The following is a 21,391-nucleotide window of genomic DNA, read 5'->3' as shown; positions in this document are numbered from 1 at the left end:
CAGCAGCCTGGTCTCTTGCACCGCCCGGACCCCTTTCTGGGCACACCTATGGCACAGGGCTGCTCCTTCCGTGTGAAGGCTCCTTTGCCCTCCCCAGCTGGCAGACGCCCAGGGCCCTCCAAGCCCCGGTGAAGAGGTCTCTATCCCCATGCCACCTCCCCTGGCTTCTTCGCTGGCAGGAGGGCCGCCTCCTCCCCTCTCTGGGTCTCAGACTCTCCTTGAGTTTCCACCCGAATAGCAGAAAGCAGAGCCCTTCTCTGCTGGTCCCCGCACAGGAAGCACCGTTTCTGCAGGTCCTGTGGGAAATGCTTCCTTTGGGACGTGAGCAAGGCCTCCTACAGGCTAACCTGCCTCCCCAGCCTCCTCTCTCCCCACCGGTGACCTGTGCGGCTCAGGCACCACCTCCCTTACCAACTTCCCTCATGGATAAAATGCAGGTATGTATGAATCTGTGAGGGACCATGCTAGACTTCAAAGGAAACTTGGATCCCCCAGACTTGCTGCCCAGGAGGGGCTTCTCAAGGCTGGCACCTCCCCAGCCCCACCCATTTCCTCCCTCACCCTGGGGGTCAGCCTTGCCTTTCAAATCTTCCCCTGGATGATGAACGCATGGATCCTACTGGACTTGGGGCCTCAGGTGGCCAGTTGTCTTCCCTCTTTGGGACTTAATCCTCCCACCTGAAGGGCTGAGCCAGAGGAGGTGTGAAGGGGCTGGCAGCAGGACCCCCCTTTACTAAGCGCTCACCACGTGCCCGGCACTGTTCTGAGATCAAGGGCCTGAAGCTACCTGGAGCTGAATTTGAGTCCTGGCTCTGTCACTCTGACCCTGGGCCTGCTGCTGAAGGGCTTGCCAGGGGGCGCAGTGGTAAAGAATCTGCCTGCCAATGCAGGAGTCACGGGTTCAATCCCTGGGTGGGGAACATCTCCTGGAGGAGGAAATGGTAACCCACTCCAGTGTTCTTCGCTGGAGAATCCCATGGACAGAGGAGTCTGGCGGGATACAGTTCATGCGGCTGCCAAGAGTTCGACACAACTGAGTGACTAAGCATGACACCGCACGGCGCGGAAGCTCTTTGACTCTGGTTTCTGGTCTCAAACACACAAGAGCATCACTCATCTTGGGCTGTGGATCCTCAACACAGCCTAGAGTCTGACACAGCGCGACTCAGCCCTGCCAGCGCCCCCGCATCTTAGGTAATCCTGAGTGATCATCACTCCATGTCTGTATTAAATTCTCATCACACGTCCCAGGAGTGGAATCGTCATTACCTCATTAGGCCAGGGACGCCCAGAGAGATTAGAAGCTTGCCTGCAGCAAGTGAGTGACACAGTCAGAACCAGAACCAGAACCACCAGCAACCAAAACCACCCGCTCCAGCAGCTTTCCAGCCTGTGCTGTGCCCATCTGCACCCTGTCTCTTCCTTCTTCATCGAGGATTTATTCTAAGTTTTCTGCTCCCGTGGAGGGAAGATGTTTCTAGACGAGATCCGGTAAGAATATCCTGCCAGTTATCCGTGGTCTGGCTGAACCTTCAGCCGTGCCCGAGTCCCTGAGGTCACAAGGCGGGGCCGCTCCTGCACACAGCAGAGGCCAGGCCACGCTGCACACCCGACCTGGAGAGGCCCTGTGCCCTGGGCAGACCCTTCCACCGCTCGCTGGTACTCTGAGATATATGCAGAAACAAGAGGGCACGGGCCACCCTCTGGAGCATCAGTTTCACTGAAGGGGAAGTAACTCCAAACAGGCAAAGAGGGACAGATACATAAAATGGGTGTGGGCTTTTACGACATACGGGCCCGGACTTGAGGGACTGTGAGACTGCGGGTCTCCTGCGTGCACTAGCCCAGGACAGGGGGATCCTGACCGCACCCAAGGCCCTGTGACCCACTCTCCTAACCTCTGCTGTAGGTCACCTGCGCCCTCCGGACGTGCTTTTTCTTTCCCACCTTTCTCTGGCGGTTCCCCTGCCTGTGGTGTGGCCCGTTCCCACCTCTGCCCCACCGGCCCACCACCCCAAGGCCTGCTCAGGGCCTTGGTGCAGCCCTGCCCGTCAGGCCCCAGGCTGCTTCTGAGCACAGTTGGTAGGTGTCTGTGTGCGCCCCTGCTGGACAGCGAGCACTTTGAGCAGAGACATACCCCATGTTCCGCATTGCAGCGTGTACTTCCCCAAAACACCGGACAAGCTCTTATCACCACCCCATGCAACAACTCAGGACACAGCTGGAGGCCCGAGTCACCCACCTCGGCGGTGGCTGAGCTGGATTCCTTCAGCAATGCCTGTCTGCGCTGTGTTCCTCTGAAGCTGGGAGACAGACTGGGTGCTATCCGTGGACAGGGGGTGACCCAGGCTGGCTGGCTGGGGCAAACCATCGCTAAGTCCACTCAGGAGCCGCGGGTGGCAGCCACTGCTGCACAGTAGCTGGAGAGGCAGCGCCCAAGGCCCTCGGGTCCCAGCAGGCAGCTGGGACCCTGCAAGGACCCTCCCCCTAAGCCCTGGCAAGAGTCAGGCTCCAGGGCAGGGTATCAGGATGCAATTTTTCACCTCTGAAGACACCTGATGCCAAGAGCTGACTCACTGGAAAAGAACCTGATGCTGGGAAAGATTGAGGGCAGGAGGAGAAGTAGGCGACAAAGGATGAGACAGTTGGATGGCATCACCGACTCAATAAACACAAGTTTGAGCAAACTCCAGGAAATGCTGAAGGACAAGGAAGACTGGTGTGTTGCAGTCCATGGGGTTGCAAAGAGCTGGACGAGACTGAGCAACTGAACTGACTGACTTTCGTAAACCTCCCCGATAGATCCCCCCACACCCACCAGGATGGGAACTGCTCTTGTGAGCTCAATGCAAACAGGTCTCCATGCCTCTGCTGGGCAGCTTCTCTCAACTGCCCTCTCTCTCCTCCACCTGGTAAACTTCTCTGCATCCTTTAAGCTCTAGAAAGGTGCCCACGGGCCAGGCCTCTCCCCCTCTATCCCAGCACTGGCCATGCTGTACCTTCTAGTCCCTCTTCCCCGCCTGACTGAGCTCTGTAGTCCCCTCTGGGCACTGGTGCACGGCCCGGAACGGAACAGGCCCGGTGCACGCCTGGTCCTTCCTCCATCACAAAAACGTCACTGTGCACGTTTGCGCACGGCACTGGGGAGGCGGCCGTGGACACGAACGGTTGCCCTGGACCCAGGTTCTCGAGAGGGGAGACAGGCATCATGTACCAGGCAGACCACAGCAGGAAAGAGCTGACGGGCCAGGTCTGGGGGTGCTGCCTCCCTAATGGGGTGTCGTGAGCAGAAGCATCAGGGAAGGAGCCACAGTTACCCAGAGGGAAGAGCGCTCCGGGCGGAGGGGCCGCAGGGTAAAGAAGCATGTGGCACAATCGTGGTGGAGGCCAGGACGAGGGCGGCCCAGGCGGGCCTCAGTCAGGGTTTGGATTTGATGCTGGGTAAGACTATAAGTCCCTGGAGAGGCCTGAGCAAGGCTGACCCGGCCTGACTGAGATGTGCAAAGATCAATCTGCTTGTGTGTGGAGAACAGACTATCTCAGCTAAGCACAGAAGCAGGTAAATCAAGTAGGTAGGTGTCCGCTGTGAGAACCCAGTTGTCTGCTGAATGAATAAATCATGAATGAAGGCAGGCAGCCGACAAGCAGGCAGGGGGCGGGGCCTCAAGAGCTCACACCCTGTCCACTCTAGGAGCCGCAGGTTGCATCCAAGCCCCGCACTTGGGTTCATGAGTCCCTGGGATGGTCACTTACTAAAATATCTGAGCTGGCTCTTATCCGATGCGAGCTTAAGTTGGCAGAACGATAACCTGTGAAATCATCATTTTTTAGGGAAGGTATACGTATGCCAGGTGAGAAAAAAGAAAATAGATGCTATCTAGTTTTTGACTTATATCAGAAGGTGTAAGTAAGTATCTGGCTATAAAGATGGGCCAGGTTAAATGTCCATAATAACCCACGGGGACGTCCCTCGTGGTCCAGAGGGTCAAGAATCCACCTTCCAATGCAGGAGACATGGGTTTGATCCCTGGTCCAGGAACTAAGATCCCACATGCTACAGGGCAACTAAGCCTGTGCGCTGCAACCAGAGAGAAGCCCGCGTGCTGCCAAGGAAGATTCCACATGCCGCAACCAAGACCCAGTGCAGACAAATAAATGTTAAAAAAAAAAATCAGTCTACAGTCAAGCTGGGTTATGACTCAGAAAACATGGAGGCCACCAGTTCACTGGGGTCTCTCACTCACGAGGGTGGCCCCGGGCGAATCACTGCTGTGAACCTTCAACCTTAAGGCAGAGACAAGAATTCCTAAGGTGTCCCTGACAGTCTCCAGAGGCTGCCGTGGGGACCCAGTGAGACGGGGTGGGGCAGGCACAACGGAGGACACTTGGGCTGGCCCCGGGGTGTCACGGCCTCTTCCCGCCCCAGCGAGGGCTGAGACCCAGGAGGATGTCTTGGGACAGGGGTGTTCCTGGAACAAGCACGACAATTTGTATTCTTAGGCTGCTTCACAGCTTACAAATCACATTCTGTCTATGCCACAATTCAAGTCTGAGAGCAACTCTGCGGGCGATTTTACATCTACTTTGAAAATGAGGAAACTGAGTCTTGGGGTGATGAAATGGCTTGCTTAGGTTTTCACAGGCTCTTTGTGTGACAGGGCTTGGGGCATGGCACTGGCACTGCGTCCCCTGCCCCCGGAGTCTGTCACATGCCAGTCACCCGTGTGGACCACAGGCTGCTCACCACACCTCAACAAGTTCTAGGCAGGTGGGCACCTGTGAGGGAGCCTCTGAAATGGACCCCTCTCGAGCTCAAGCCCTAACTGAGCTTGTGGTGCCCAGGCCAGATCTATGGAAAACGAAAAGCCCCAAAGAAACCCCTCCAATAGCGTTAGGGAGATAATCCTAGGGCTGGTGGAAGGGGTCCTCCTCCTCCACGGTGGGAGCTGCACATAAACCAGAATTCCTAAGAGGAAGGTGACAGCGTGGCAGGCCGCTACTGGGGACTCGGACATGCGGGGCCCACGAGGGCTACGAAGTCCCGCCTGGAGCAGAGGGAGACCCCGGGGTCAGACAAGGCCTCTCCTCGGACTCTTGAGTGGACTCATCATCCCAGCCCAAGCTGCCCCGCCTCCCCGTGTCTCCCAAGGCATCACTACAGATGTTGATACATTGGCTAGTTAACTTTTCAAATATTAAAAAAAGAATGAAGAGTGACTTTAAATTGTTACAGTCATTTTCAAGTGACAAGACACTTGCACAAACACCTCACGCCATTCTCACAATACTCCTGTGAGGTGGGTGTGGTAAACCCACTGTACAGACGGACAGACCCAGTCTCAGGAAGGCCCAGTGACTTGCCCGAGGGCACCCTGGGGAAGGAGCAGTGCCGGAACCCAGCCCCATCTGACTCCAGGTCCGATGTGCATACACAGGCCACAGCAGCTGGAGGCCGGTGAGGACGTGGCTGCCGGCTGGGAAGGTGGCTCCAGGTGCCTCCGCCGTCCGTCTGGGTGGTGCAAGGCGGGCCGAGGAGATGGGTGCGATTTCTGTGTGAGACAGTTCCATTTGCCGTGTCCTCAACCACAGATAGCACCCCTCGCCTCGCGCCCGCTTCCATAGGCTGGTGGTCCAGAAACGGTGTCTTGGTCGGCAGAGGATGGCGTGGCGGCAGGAGGGGCACGTGGGGCACAGACAGGCAGACAGACAGACAGACAGGTGTCACAAGCTCACCCTCTCCCGGACACCTGGGACCGTCGGCCCTGCGTCAGGGCTCCTGCCCTTGACGGGCTCACAGCCTAGATGGACCAGTCTCGGGCTCAGACCATGTGCACAAACGCATGTCAACAAACGGGAGGCGGCCCCGGGAGGGGAGGGGAGGGAAAGCGAGAGAACACACATGAGTCTGGGGTCTGGGGGTCTCCAAACCAGCAAGACCCCGGGTGTGCTCACCTAACCTGGTGGATGCAGCCAGAGCCTGTCGGTTAAGACGGTGGGCTGGGTTTGAGGGTCAGAGACAGACAGGACTCCTTCTGTCCTCCCAGGCAGGCCAGACTCACATGCTGGGGACAACAGCACACGGCAGGTGGTGCTACCTATCACGACGGAGCGCGGGGGAGGACAGGGAATCCTGCCACGGTGGCTGGAAACAGCTTTGTCTGCAGAGCAAGGTTCCCAGAGGACGGGCGGGGCTGGATGTGTGGGGACAGGAGGGGACGCCAGGCGGGGATCTGGGGAAGGCGCCCTGCTGAGTCACTGTGGGTGCGGGTGGGCGGTAGGATGCCCCCGGGGGGGCTGGTGCGCGGGAAGTGGCCGCCAGGGGGCAGGCAGGAGCGGGATGGGGAGCCGCCAGGAGCGGAGCTGCCAGGAGGGAGTGGGTGTCCCCAGTAATCTTTGGGGTGGGGTGGGGATAGAAAGTGCCCACGGCCTCTGCAGGAAGGAGAGGAAAACAGCTCAGTATTTCTTTTACTTAAGATAATTTTCAGAAGAAAAGAGGTTTACGAAAAGCAGGATCCAGTCCCACTCCAGGAAGCTAAGAGGTAGGACACGGGAGGAGAGTGCTTTGGGCCTCTCTTGGGGAGAGACCCCGGCCTGGGAGCCTGCCCACTGGGAGTGATGCCACGCTGGGCATCAGCTAAGGACACGGACATTGGAAAGACTGGGAGAACGTCCATCACCAGCTGGAAAGGTACCAGTGATGTCACCACGAGCAAACCAGGTAAGGAAAGGCCACACCACTAGGTTCTGAGACACATGCTTAAACTCGGCCAGCGTGGAGGTGCACCACGCCCCCAGGGGTTTCTTTCCCTTCTCTGCAGAGCCCCAAGAGATAAAGCGGAGCTATTCTGGTTGTGTCAGGTGAGGGCCGGACATGCACTCCACCGCATACCCCGTTTGAGAGCCCCTGTGCTCAACCGCCAACTGTACACAGAGCTGCCTCTGACTGGCAAGCTGCGCCCCTCAACAGCAACAGCCACCAACCCACGAGGCACCCCTGCGGCTCAGCCTGCGCCAAGGCCCTCAGGACGCTCCTCCTCACCCTGAGCCGGGGGCGCCAAGGTGCCACCTCCTGCTCGAGACGGGCCAGTCAGTCTTCACAACTCCGGCCACCCGCACTGCGCTTTGCTGTCCACAAATGTGCGGGCTTCCCTGGTGACTCAGAGGGTAAAGCGTCGTCTGCCTGCAATGCGGGAGATCTGGGTTTGATCCCTAGGTCGGGAAGATCCCCTGGAGAAGGAAATGGCAACCCACTCCAGTACTCTTGCCTGGAAAATCCCATGGATGGAGGAGCCTGGTAGGCTACAGTCCATGGGGTCGCAAAGAGTCGGACAGGACTGAGCAATTTCACTTTTCAGGATCGCCTCTGAGACCGGCCTGGCCACCTATTTTACAGGCAGAGAAGCTGAGGCTGGGGGAGTCCTAACAGGTCTGACGGTCTATCTGTGGGGGGAGCTGCTCCTGACCTCTCTCCCGTGAACACAACTCCAAGTGTGGAAATTTTTGTGTGCTCGTTAGCATTTTCTCTTTTTCAGTAATAAACAAGGACTGTGGGTGATGAGGGAGCCTGTCTCCTGGAGGTGTTTGGTCTTCCGGGAGGTAGAGAGGGACATTCCACCATTCCAGTTTGTTCTCTGGGCTTTCCCTGCTCTGAGCACCGGCCATGGGGACACGTCCGTAAGGAGTGAACTGGCATGCACTGTGTCCAGACAGCGCACCTAAAATCTAAACCACGAGCGCGAGAAGGACTTGCAGAGATCTTGACCGAATCTGTACCCCTCTTTACAGGGATGGGAAGACCGGGAACACCGGGAAGTGGCCTGTTTAAGGTCAGAAGCAGTTGCCTTTATCAGGGTTGGAACCCTAACCCTACCCACGAACTGATGTCTGCTCAGAGAATGAACTGAGGCGGGGAGGGAAGCCCGGGCGGGCCTGGAGGCAAAGTTCAGCCCATAAACATGGCTCCCCTGGCTGATAACAGGCAGTAACCAGACGGTGGTGGGCGCCCACTGAGGAAGGCAGCGGAGGAAGCCAGGTAAGGGCACTGGCGGTGCAGAGTCGGGATGATGAAGACCCCCCACGACACTGAGGCCCGCGACCTTGGACCTTTGTCTGTAGTGGTGCTAACACGCCACGAACCACGCAGACCACCCTGCCCAAGCCCTTGGGGTCCCCAAAGGGAGACGACCGCCCAGAGCTGTGGGGTCAGGCTGGGCCCACGGCTGGCTGACCCTCCTCTCTGACCTCCTGAGGCAGCGCAGAGCTGTAGAAAAAACACTGGATTTCAAACCAGGGGCCCTAGATACGAGTCTCAGTTCCACCGGAGAGCTATGGCAGAGAGGTCCCGCCTTTAGCCCCCACTCGCCGTCTGAGTAAACGTGTGTCACAGAAGCTGGCCTGACACCTGCAGGAACAAAAGCGGGGCATTCGGGAGCACCCCCTCGGCCAGCGAAGGCCCGGCGGTGGCCTGCTGGGCCCGCATCCAGGCTGCCCGGTTGGCGGGAGTCTTTGCCCAAGAAGCGGCTGGAAGGGGCACGTGCGAGAAGATTCTGGTAAAAACAAACACAAGTCCTGGGCTGTGAGGAGAAAGTGCAGATGTTCTTATTACCATAATCATTATCTCTGCCATCCGCCCAGTCACAAGGAGCCCCGCTGTAAACCCCCCTCAGCACACCCATCACACGGCACCCGGAAACCCAGAAACACTGGGCCCGGCACCACGCGAGGGCGCGCTGGTGGCGTCGCTCACACACAGGGGCGCGCCGATGGCGCTGCTCACGCACAGGGGTGCGCCCCACGCACAGGTGCGCGCCGGCGTCTCTCACGCACAGGGGTGTGCCGGCGTCGCACACGCACAGAGGCGCGCTGGCGTCTCTCACGCACAGGGGCGTGCCGCCGGCGCCCCTGACGTACAAGGGTGGGGGTTGGGAGAGGCTGCTGGACTCTGCGGCTCAGAAGGGTCCACGTTCTAAGAGCCCGGGCCCCGGATGCCCGGCTCGGACTAGGACACGCCAGTGAGGACAGGGAAGGGCAGAGGTGGTCGATTACCAGACGCCCGGCCCCGCGCTGGGCAACTGAATCCTCTCCTCCACACTCTTAAGTGGTACTTCTGACCCCATTTTACAAACAAGGATGTTGAAACCTAAAGACAAGCAAAATTCAACAAGACCAGAGATGGAAGGAAGAGCCAGCATTATTCACACTCTTATCACATACGAGGCACTCCATGCTAAGTGCTTTATAAACACTTCCATTGAATCTTCACATCAGCCCTAGGAAGTAGGGTTTATTATCCCAAGGCCACAGGTGGCAGGTTGAAGCCTCAATACAAAACCTTGGTGGCTCCAAGCATACGCTTTTCTCACCACAGCTGACCCCTGAGCACCGTGGGGGTCGGGCTCTGGTTGGCAGAGGTGAGAACCTGCGTGTAACCGCACAGCTGGCTCTGCACCCGCAGATACGACCAGCCGCGGATCACGCAGAGCGGAGACGTGGTCAGGGAAAAGAAGCCAGGCGTCAGTGGACACCCGGTTCAGAGCTGTTATGTTCAAGGGTCCACTGCACTGCGAAGGGCTCCCACCGAGGACGGTCGGACAGCTCTTCCCAAGGCAGGGCATTTGATAGAAACGTCGCAATTATCTGCAGCAGGAGGCCAGTGGCAGCTGGTGGGGAGGCTGCCCGGGTCCTGCCCGGGCTCCAGGGGCTGGACGACTGGGCAGGGAGGCACAGTCATACTCCGGAGCGTGCTCCACAGGGACCGGGCTGGCTGTGGACACACACGTGTCCGGGGACGGGTGCCTCAGACGTGAGGTCAAGGACAAGAATCAGACCCCGATGTCCGCACTGTACGATCCATTTACACGAAGTTCAAACACAGGTAAAGGTGCTCTGTTGTCACAGAAGCTGAAGCTCTTGGGCTGAGAGGGGTGGAGGGGTGTGATCTCTGTCCGGGCCCCACAGAGGCCTTCGCACAAGCTCACGGAGCTCACACTTCAGGCGTCTGTAAGGTACAGCAGGCCACACACACGGGGAGGAAATAGCTCTGTCTGCAGTGGGCCCAGCTCTCCGCCTCCAAAGGCCAGTGAGCCAGGAGGGACTCAGGAGCAGAGTCTCAGGTCAGGCCCATCAGCGTGAGCACATACCCTCCTACCCCAACAAGGACAGCGTTCTGCCCAGAGGGGATGCAGGAGGTCGGGGTTCCAAGGCGACTTACTACCTGCCAACAGTCACTTATTTCTTCATACTGGTCATAGGTCTCTTATCTGAAAATGAGGCTTGGACTAGTTGATTTCCTCGTGATTCTACTGTGAAGTTAATAAAGTCAATAGTAGTTGCTTTGAGCCAGCCATCTGATTAAATGAAAACTTTTTTCCCTCCTTAATGTATCTATATATATATAGATAAAATAAAGTTAAAACTCTCTCATCCTGGGGCAAGTGAGGCCACTCAGATCGGAAACCTTAAACTCTGCTCACTCGACCTTGAGGCTCAAGGCTCTTGGGTGGAAAAGACAGTTTAATAAACATTTATTTGGGGCCTCCAGTGTTTCAGGCACTGCACTCATCACTCAGTACCGCTGTGGTCCCTCACCACACAGCCTCCATTCTCAGCAGAAAATCCACAAACCATGCAGTCTTTTCATGGTGGGGGAAGAGCTCTACAAGTACCGGTTCTGCATATGACCTGCAGGAAGCATACTCTAAACATGTTCTTTATTTAAAAAAAAAAATTCTCCGAGGGTTTAAGTTAGGTCCCAAAGCTCGGATCTATAAGGCACAACAGTTATTTAAAAGGCATCTCCCTGCAGCTTCTAAGTACCATGGCTCCCCACTTCCTGCCCTAATTCTGGCAGCAGCAGCAGCAATGACAGTAATAATACTCACAAATAGTAATACTGGAAGATTAGCACATGTCAGGCGGCCCACTAACATCTTATATTTGAGTTCATTTAAACATAGAATCAGGCTTCCCAGGTGGCTCAGTGGGTAAAGAATCTGCCTGCAATGCAGGAGATGCCAGAGATGAGGGTTCAATCCCTGAGTTGGGAAGACCCCCTGGAGGAGGAAACGGCAACCCACTTCAGTTTTCTTGCCTGGAGAATCCCATGGACAGAGGAGCCTGGCAGACTACAGCCCCTGGGGGTCGCGAAGAGTCGGACACGACTGAAGAGACTGGGTACAGACACATAGCAACAACCCCTTATCACCCGTCTTTCAGAAAAGGAACCGAGACACAGAAACGAAGTGATGTGTGCTAGACTCAAGGCCAGCAGGACACCCCAGGCCCAGCCCCACACTGCCACCGAGGTGAGTTCTCCAGCCAAGCGCTGGATGGCTCTGGCCTCCAAGATGCTGACACCCCAGAGGGCCCCGTCCTCCCGTGGGAGCTGACGCTACAGATGGCCCAGAAGAACCGTGTGTGCTTCTGCTTCTCTGCTTTACTGGCCCTGCAGACGCTCCTGCTGGCCCCTCTCCCCGCCCTGGTCCCACTGTCTACACCCCAAGTCTCCCAGGTTGGCTGCAGCCTCTCCCTATGCAACCCTCTCCACCTTCCAATTCCATGTCCAGCCTCCTTCCTTTGGTACCACGGGCCCCAGAGACACTGCACGCTCTCCTCCCCGCACAGGCCGGGCTTTCAGGCCCAGGAGCCTTTGTATCTGCCGTTCCCTCTGCCTGGGATGCCCACTCCCCCGTCTCCTGAGCTCCCTGCCCGTCAACACTCCAGCTCAAATGTCACCACCGCTCGAAGCCCAGCTGGGCAGTCCCTTCTTTGCTTTTCCATGCTCCTGAAGCCCCTGCCCTGCTCACACCTTATTAGTTCCCTTATTGCAACACGTTATAGCTAACGGTTCATGGGTCCATCCATGTTCTCTTGGATACCAAGTGCTGTGAATCAAAGGGCTCCATCAATTCACTTCTGACCTATTTTGCCCCAGACAGTTTCCAACATGCAGGAAGTGTTCAGTAACAGTGTGTTAAACTTAGGAATAACTGAATCCAAGAATACAGTTTTGCTTCTTCCCTTCAAACTCTGCCAAATATGTGCTGAGAATGTGGAAAGTAGGACGACAAAGGTAAAACACATCTGGATACCCAGTTTCAGGCATAATACAACTATCTCTAGCTCACAGCGGGCAGAAACGATGCAAATGTCTCTCTCCTTGTTCAAACTGTTAGTAGCGCTTTGTATCTAGAGTCAGGCAGTAGTTTTCTCTGCGAATCCACCAGACATCAGCTCAGTGCTGCTGCCATCGAGGACACCCCGGGAGCCACAGCCATGGGAGGGCGGAAGGAGGGGAGGGAGGGTCTGGGCGCCAGGCCAGACAAAGCCCCACTTACCGCCTTCCTGGGAATTCATGATGTTCAGGGCAAACAGCATGGCGTTTGAGAACGTGGTCGCCTCTTCCTTACTTGCAAAGTTTAAACCGTAGACCTGGCGGGCATCTCGCCACTGGTGGAAGGTTGGCGTTGCCTGATTGTACTTCAGCCCTTTCACGATTGAATAATTGATCACAACCTGAAAGGGAAAAGAGAGAGAAATACGCGTAAATAAATAAAAGGTAAGTGAGCTGGAGAGCTGCTGCGGGGTGAGGACGCCATGTCCCTGGAGCTACCAGGGGACAGGGGGACGTGGATGCGTCAGAAGGGGGAGCTCGGCCAGGCAGCCCTTCAACACGATCAGCGGAACAGCGAGGGTCTGAAAACCAGTTATTTCATTTAACTGATAAAGCTGTGTGGTCATGGCCTGAGCGGGGAGTCGGGTTCCCAGGTCCTGGCCCTGTCACCCCAGGCAGCACCCTGGGGCTCAGCTTCTCCAACTGTGAAACGGGGATAGTCATCCTGGCTCAACTGACCTAATGCGGTTACTGCAAAGGTCATGGTGTGACACATATCTCATCAAGACTGCTAGATATAGATTCTTAAGGACGAGTCTTTTTTAATTCATATTTATGCTCCCGTAGCTCTCTGCATAATGTCTAGAACGCATTAACCAGAGGGTTGTTAGTTAAAAGGACAACCCCTCACTCTTTCCCATGTGGCTATTCAGATTTCTCAGCACTGTTTATTGAACAGGATGCCCTTTCCCCACTGTATGTTCTTGACTCCTTTTGTCATAAACTAATAAACCACATCTGCGTGGGTTTATGACGGGGTTCTGTCTTCTGCTCCACTGATTTCTGCTTTTATGACAGTCTCATGCTGTTTACATTACTACAGTTTTGTGATACAGTTTGAAATGAGGGCGTGTGGTGCCTCCAGCTTTGTTGTTCTTTCTCAAGATCGCTTTCGCCATGGGGGTCTTTTGTGGTTCCCTACAAATTTTAGTATTATTGTGCTAGTCCTATGAAAAATGCCATTGGAATCCTGATAAGGACTGCATTGAGTTTCTTGATTGCTTTGAGTAAGAATGGACATTTTAACCTAAGCACAGAGTCCTCTCTCTTCCTTGGTGAGTCTGGCTAAAGGCTTGTCAGTTTATCTTTTCAAAGAACCAGTTCTTAGTTTCATTGCTGTTCTCTGTTGTCTTTTTAGTCTCTATTTCTGCTCTAATCATTGTTGCTTCCTTCATTCTACTACCTTTGGGCTTGTTTTGCTCATCTTTTCCCAGTGCCCTGAGTGTACAGTTAGGCTGTTTGAGACTTTCCTTGCTTCTTGAGGTAGGCCTTTACTGCTATGAACTTAGCAGTAGCATTGAGAACTGCTTCTGCTCCATTTCCCAAGTTCTGTTAGGTTATACTCCCATTTCTGCTTGTGTCCAGGCATTTACAAGTCTCTCTCTTGATCTGTCCTTCAATCCACTTTAGCAACATGTTGTTTAATCTCCATATTCTTGTGATCTGAAACCATAAAGCTCCTAGAAGAGAATCTAAGTGATTAGCTCCTTGACACAGGTCTTGGTGGTGATTTTTTTGAATCTGACACCAAAATCAAGAGCAACAAAACCAAAGCAACACAAGTGGGACTACATCAAACTAAAAAGCTACACGCAAAGGAAGCCAGTGACAGGATGGAAAGGCAGTCTGCTGAGTGGGAGGAAGTGATTGCAAATCATAGATCTGATAAGGGACTAATATGGCTAACAGACACATAAAAAGATGTTAGACATTAGCAGTGATCAGGGAAATACAAATCAAAACCACAAGGGGTTATCATCGCACACATGTCAGAATGGCTATTATCTAAAAGATAAAAAATAAAGTGTTGGCAAGGATGTGGAGAAAAAGGAACCCTTGTGCACTGTTGGTAGGAATGCAAATTGGTATAGTCACTATTAGAAAACAGTACAGAGGTTCCTCAAAAAGTTAAAAATAGAACTATCACATGATCCTGCAATTTCGCTTTTGGGTATTTACCCCAAGAAAACGAAAATACTACTCTCACCTGGGAAATCCCATGGACAGAGGAGCCTCGTGGCTACAATTCTTGGAGTCACAAGAGTCGGACACGACTTAGTGACCAAACCACCACCACCAAGTCAAAACATATATGCACCCCATGTTCACAGGAACAGTATTTAAAATAGCCAAGATATGGAAATAATCCAAGTGTCCACTGATATATGATCAGATATGGACAACTGTGGTATACTGTATACACAATGAAATATTATTTAGCCGTAAAAAGGATGGAATCCCGCCGTTTATGACAACATGGATGTATCTCAAGGGCATTATGCTAAGGAAAAGAAGTCAGACAGAGAAAGACAAATACCTTACGCTCTATCTCGTATGTCCTCAGGGATACAGAGAACAGATGGATGGCTGCCAGAGCAGGGTGGTAGGAAATGGGGGGAAATTATGCACATGAAGCCACTTAACGCAGCTGCTACCACACAGCAAGCTGTCAGCAAGCGTTAACTGAGAACTAGTCGGTCCTCAGAGATGGAAACACGCAAGCGGCGTCCGGATGAGGCTGGAGGCCGGCTGTGAGTGCTGCGATGGAAAGGATCCTGCTTTAGGAGGGGTACGAGATGGGTTCTCAGCTCTCCTCTGGCTTTGAAGCTCCAGGGTTCTGTGATCTGAAATTGGAGGTAAGTCAGTCCACTGTCGCTCAGTCGTGCCCAACTCTTTGCAGAATCCTCCAGGCCAGAATACTGGAGTGGGGTAGTCTTTCCCTTCTCCAGGGGATCTTCCCAACCCAGGGATCGAACCCAGATCTCCTGAATTGCAGGCGGATTCTTTACCTGCTAAGCCACAAGGGAAGCCTGCCTCTGGTCAGGAAGGTGAGCTCAGGAAAAGATTCAGAGAAGTGAAGGGCCACCCTGCGTGCTGCTGGGGCGCTAAGACGAGAGGTCTGGTTTACTGCGCCACCATGCTGCGCTGCTGGGCGAAGCAAGGCCAGAGCACAGGGGGCAATACCGTTTTTCTTCAAGCCTTAGCCAGGTGGAAGGCAGGTTCGGCTGTCCTACAGTGAAGAGAGTGAGTGAGCAAGAGAGAGAGAGTGCAAGAGAAGCACGTGTACTAAATTAGCTAAGGAAACACAACTGTTTCATAACTTAATTGTTACACACTGACAGTGCAGTGTGGGCCAACATTTATACCCAGGTTCCTGGGGTGGCTCTCTCTCTGGGTTCAGCTTTAGATCATCAGAAAAAGGGCTGGAGGTTTTGTGGTTACACGCGTGATAAGAAGCACAGCGCCTTGTGGTTAACACGGCTCTTCAGAGGGCACATTAATCTCAGTGCAGTGACCAGCGTGAGGGAGATAAGATCCTCCCCCTTTCTACCACGGCTAAGTTCTTCCCAGAAAGCCTGTGTTCAAGTGGCTTTGGTGCTACACCATTAGTGGACACAGAGGGCCACGTTTTAAATGGAAGGAGGCCTGGAAACCACATCATATCAAGAATGGCTGAGGGATACTGAAGCGGATAAAAAGAGACTCCTCAGTGTATCTATCAGGTACCCAAGGGGAGGACGTGGGGAAGTGAGATTTAGAATCCTATGGTTTGAAATCTCTAGTTGGCTATGCTCTTGGAGGGGGATTTAGTGGCAGTGGGAATTGGGGGTGGTGGATGCCTATCTGGAATATACGAACAGTGTGGCCAAAAGTACTGGCTTAAGGAACTCAGAGACCAGACAGAGTATCTATTTTTATTTATTTATTTCATTTATTTTTATTAGTTGGAGGCTAATTACTTTACAATATTGTAGTGGTTTTTGCCATACATTGACATGAATCAGCCATGGATTTACATGTGTTCCCCCAGACAGAGTATCTAATTCAATCCTCCTTTTTTACAGGCGGGAAAACTGAGGCCCAGGGAGAATGAGTGACTTGTCCAAATTACACGGTACATAACAGGAGAACTGAATTTAGAAGCCAAGCTTGTAACCTAGGACTGTGTGCTGCTTCTGATTGCCAGCATGAGTTGAAATCTTTCTTCCTATAATTCCTTCTTGGCCTTAACTCTAACATCCTAAAGCCTTAGAAATCAATGCTCTATTTTTAGAGACTTTCAATATTAGACTGGGAGAGAGTGATAAAGCCATTCTAGAAGTTCTCGGGGTTCTCTGAGGCATATGGCTGGCCTATCCTCTGACTGCAGCTCTTGGGTTGCCAGCTCTGTCCCATCTATTCCTAGAAGTGAAGTGAAGTGATAGTCACTCAATCGTGACCGACTCTTTGCGACCCAGGGCTGTAGCCTGACAGCCTCCTCTGTCTATGGAAGTCTCCAGGCAAGAATACTGGAGAGGGTAGCCATTCTCTTCTCCAGGGATCTTCTCAACCCAGGAATCAAATCCGGGTTTCCTGTACTGCAGGCAGATTCTTCACCGTCTAAGGCACAAGAGAGGCCCCTACACCTAGAGCATAGAGTCTAAAAGCTGCTCACCTAGTGATGTATCTGCTAGCCAGACACAGCCCACAAGGGCTTGTTTTGAACACAACTACTGAAGTAGGTACAATTACTAGGCAGGGGGTTTTGAGTCAAACGGCTCAGGATTAAAATTCTGGCCTTATTACTTTGCAGTCGAATAACCTTGGAAAAGTTACTGACATTAACTTCTTCATACGTAAAATAAAAATACTACAAATTATGCTGGACTGAATATCCTTGTGATTATACCAGTGTGAACATTCCTATGAAGCAGAACTTCTGGATCAACGGACATGATCACTGAAACATCTGGTGTTTTCTACTTGCAAAGATCTACTCTGAAACACCCCAAATGCCTTCTAAAAAGGACAGTCCATGCAGCGTGTTTTGGACATATGTGGATGACACACAGCCGACATGTCAGCTGACCGTCTGTGGAGAGGTGGTCAGTGTTCACTAACTGACAGACAGACCTCACGGGCTGACACTTGAAATGCTCCGTACCTACTCAGTGGTTCCACTCCTTTGTCCACTCTCCTTACAGCACGTGCATTACTGCAAGTCCACTTAGGGGTGTGGACCCGCTTCATTTAACACACTCCTCCCCAGAGATGCCCACATCTGAATGCCACCATCAGTCACTTTCTTCTGTTCCTGAACAACACAGAAGTGGATTCATACAGCACACACTCTTATTTCAATGCTCTTTCACTCAGTATCATATCTATGAGATTCACCTGTGTCACTGCCTTTATAAGAATTCAGGTTTTTTTGATTGCTAATAACATTCTCTTTTTTGATATACCATAAATAACTTATCCATTCTCCGGTTGATGGACTGTCTCATCGTTTCTGGCTGTTGGCTATTAGGAGTAAAACTGCTGTGAATATTTTCACATGGGTCTTTTAGTGCACACAGGTGCTCATTTCTCTTGGGCATGTTACCCTAGAGGAGGTCATAGGGTAGGTGTATATTGAGTTTTACTAGGATTTGGCAAACCATTCTTCAAAGAGGCTGTATTGACTGACGCCTCCACCAGCACGAATGGGAATGCCAGCTGCTCTGCGTCCTCACCAACATGTGGTGTCCTGTTCCTTTCAGCCTTTAAATCTCAGTCTGCTTCGTGTGTGTGTGTGTAAGTGCTCAGCAGTTCTCGTTTGTATCTCCCTGATGAATAGCGATGCAGAGCAACTTCCGTGTGCTCAATTGCCATGTCTGTTTCCACTGTTGTTTTTTCTTCTGTGAAACTCTTGTTCAAGTGTTTTTGCTCATTTTTAAGAGGCTGTCTGCCTTTTTCATTTCAGGTTGTAGGAGTTTTGTGTATATTCTTCATGAGTCCTTTGTCATATATACACACACACACACCTTCTCCCAGTCTGCCCCTTGCCTTTTCACTCTTTTAATGGTGCCTTTTAATAAAGAAAACTTCTTAACTTTAAAAAAGTCCAACTTCATTTTTTTTTTTACAGTTAATGTTTTTTGTGTCCTGTTCCAGGTTATAAAGATTTTTCCTGTATTTTCCCCTCAATATGACGAAGATATTTTCATGAATCTTCTTGTAGACACTTTACTGATTCACTTTTCATATTTAGGTTGACTTTGAATTAATTTGGGGGTACAGCATGAGCTAGGGGTATAAAGTTTTCTTTTTTTTGTATTGATATCTGATTGTTCTGGTATCATCTGTTGAAAAGACCATCTTTAGCCCATGAAGTACAATGGTACCTTTGTCATAAATCATGTGACCATATACATGGAGGTCTACCTAGAGTCTTTTTAAAAAATAAAAACAAAAATATTTTGCCTTTTCTCTAGTGTGTATCTGCTTTCTATTTCATTAAATTTTGGGTTTTAATTTTTCCTTCTATTTTTACTGGTTTATGTTTGTTTTTTTTTTTCTAGCTTCTTGAGATAGAAGCTTGGGTCATTGACTTTTCATTCTTTTTCCAAAATATGCATTTCTAACTATACACTTCCCTATATGCTGTTTCATCCCACATGTTTTGCTACATTGCAGTTTCACTATTGTTCTGTTCAAAATACTTTTTAATTTATATTGTGAATTCTTTTTTCTTTCGGTACCATGGATTATTTAACAGCATACTGCTTAATTCCTCTGTGATCAAAGAAAACCTCTATGATTTTAATCCTATTACATGTGTTGAAATTGGCTTTGTGGCCTAGAATGTAGTCTATTTTGGTTAATGCTTAGCGTACACTTGAAAAGATCATATGTTCTACTGTGACTGCTTATAGTTTCTATAAATGTAGATGAGGTCAAGTTGGTTAATAACGCTCTTCAAATTTTCTATGTCTGCTTATTTTTGTCTGCTTATTCAGTTTCTTGCAGGTGTCATCAGAATCGCCAACAAGGCTTCTGGATTCCTCTATTTCTTCCTTTAGAACTGCCCATTTTTGCTTTATATATTTTGAAGATATATTAGAGCCTACAAATTTAAGATTGTTATATTTTCCTTTTCAACTGATGCTTTTTATCACTGAATAGGTCCTTTATCTTCAGTAATACTTCTTGCCTTGAAGTCTATTCTGTATAATATTAATACAGTCACACCATTTTCTTTGGTCAGTGTCTGTAAGATTTATGTTTTTTCCCTGTTACTTTTCAACCTATGTCCTTACATGCTTTATTTTAAAACTAATTCTCCAAGCTTTGGCAGGAATAATCTAGAGAAGTACTGAAGGTTAAACTTATTTTAAAAGGTCACATTGTTTTGTGTATGTAACAGTCCACAATTACATGTGCACATGTTTTATTTTGAGGAGTGCAGGAACAAGTGGGAGTGAATCCCCGTCCTCTTCAAGGAAGGCCTTGCAACTCCAAATACTGTCTAATGTGTTTCTGAGGCCTCTGAGTAAGAACAGTCAAGAGCCCTTTACAGAGAGGGAAGCTGATGGTGGGCAACAGTCTTCCTGACCCACGAGTTCATCTGGGTCTGAAACCTGCAGGGTCTACAGGCTGGCCAAGGCCTCATGTGAGGTCTCACCACATCCAAACCTCTACCCAGTGACAGGATGTCCTTCCCAGGACGCTTACCAAATGGCCAGCTGGCTCGTGGGCTCACAAGCAATACACTCTTCCATAGGATGCTTGTAAAACAGTTCTTTCTTTTATGCAGTTTAAGTCTTCCTGATTGTAGTATCCATGCAGTATTCCTAGTTCTGTTCTCCGGGCTTCACAGAAAAAGATTTCCCTTCCATGTGGAGAAGGAGCCCTTCAGAGACCTGAAAACTGTGCTCATGCCCCTTTCAGTTCTTCTCTCCTCCAAGTATGTATCGCTTGCTACTTCTTCAACTGTTCCACATATTAGCGCTGCTTTCAGCCTTCTCACCAGTTTCGGTGCTGTCCTCATTAGAGAGGCCATGTGGCGCTCAGATCTGGTCCTGACGTTCATGGTGAAGTACGACCAGTTCATGGTGGAGCAGAGCAGGTCTATAATCTCCCTCCGTCTGCACTGCTACTTCTACTAATGTAGCCTGAGAACTACGTTTGGGAGCTAACATTTCCAGTGGACATAATGAAACATCATTCTCAACTGAGCGTCTTTTGGTTTCTTCCCTTCAATGTGAGGTTCAGGTTAGACCTTGGCTAATGATACTGTAACTTACCAGTCCTTTGCCTCACACACAATCACCTGGTTTTATGTCCACCTATTTTAGCAAAATTGGAGAAGACAATGGCACCCCACTCCAGTACTCTTGCCTGGAAAATCCCATGGACGGAGGAGCCTGGTAGGCTGCAGTCCATCGGGTTGCTATGAGTCAGACATGACTGAGCGACTTCACTTTCACTTTTCACTTTCACACACTGGAGAAGGAAATGGCAACCCACTCCAGTGTTCTTGCCTTGAGAATCCCAGGGACCGGGGAGCCTGGTGGGCTGCCGTCTATGGGGTCGCACAGGGTCAGACACAAATGAAGTGACTTAGCAGCAGCAGCAGCACTTTAGCAAAATGGGGGAGAGAATTCTTACAGCATTATCCTTTTTGGTGTTATTGGGGGAATGAAATAATAGACATGAAGAGTGCTCCATAAGCCATAAAGAGCATTAAACATATAAGATATCCCTATCTGGGTATAAGACCAGGAATCTCTGTTTCTCTTAAGATGCTTGACCTTGTAACCCATATTGGCTGGAAAACAGACCTGAGGAAAATCAACTTTTTCTCCTGTGTCCATAAAGGTTAATACAGACCAGGTTTCCTGCCACTCTCTCTAATACCTCGGTTTACTGAGAATCTCTTTTGTGTTTCTGACTAACATGCTCCAGCCACCCAGGCAGAGTTGCAACCATGTTCCAGGAGCCTATGTGTTGAATATGTAATTCCAAGTGGAAGGCTGCATTGGTAACTCCTCTGTCAGCCCAAGAAGATCGCTAAGGCAACAGAGTCTCTCTGAATTTTCCTGGAAGATTGTTGCCTGCCTGCCCCTCACCCTGCCCCGATGCAGGAAAGGCCTCCTCCCAAATTAGCCCCAATGTGTGCTTTCCTCTGAAGGAGGTCGAGGCTCCTGAGAACAAGGTTTATGCTGGTTTCAGGGAATCTGGTTCTCCAGTTCCAAG

At 51.3% G+C, this 21,391-nt stretch overlaps 1 protein-coding gene across 7 annotated transcripts in view; it reads right to left on the bottom strand.

Moving 5' to 3' along the window:
- EVL (Enah/Vasp-like) overlaps positions 1-21,391 on the bottom strand; it is a 140,782-nt gene that overhangs the window by 25,107 nt on the left and 94,284 nt on the right. For all 7 annotated transcript variants that reach the window (XM_043922428.1, XM_043922432.1, XM_043922426.1 and 4 more), the window contains exon 3: positions 12,336-12,513. In XM_043922428.1, coding sequence (XP_043778363.1) covers positions 12,336-12,513 — 178 coding nt within the window. The remainder of the gene's footprint in view (positions 1-12,335; positions 12,514-21,391) is intronic.

The sequence above is a fragment of the Cervus elaphus genome, chromosome 13, assembly GCF_910594005.1.
Source record: "Cervus elaphus chromosome 13, mCerEla1.1, whole genome shotgun sequence".
Taxonomy (NCBI): Eukaryota; Metazoa; Chordata; class Mammalia; order Artiodactyla; family Cervidae; genus Cervus; species Cervus elaphus.
This window is presented reverse-complemented; position numbering and strand designations above follow the sequence as displayed.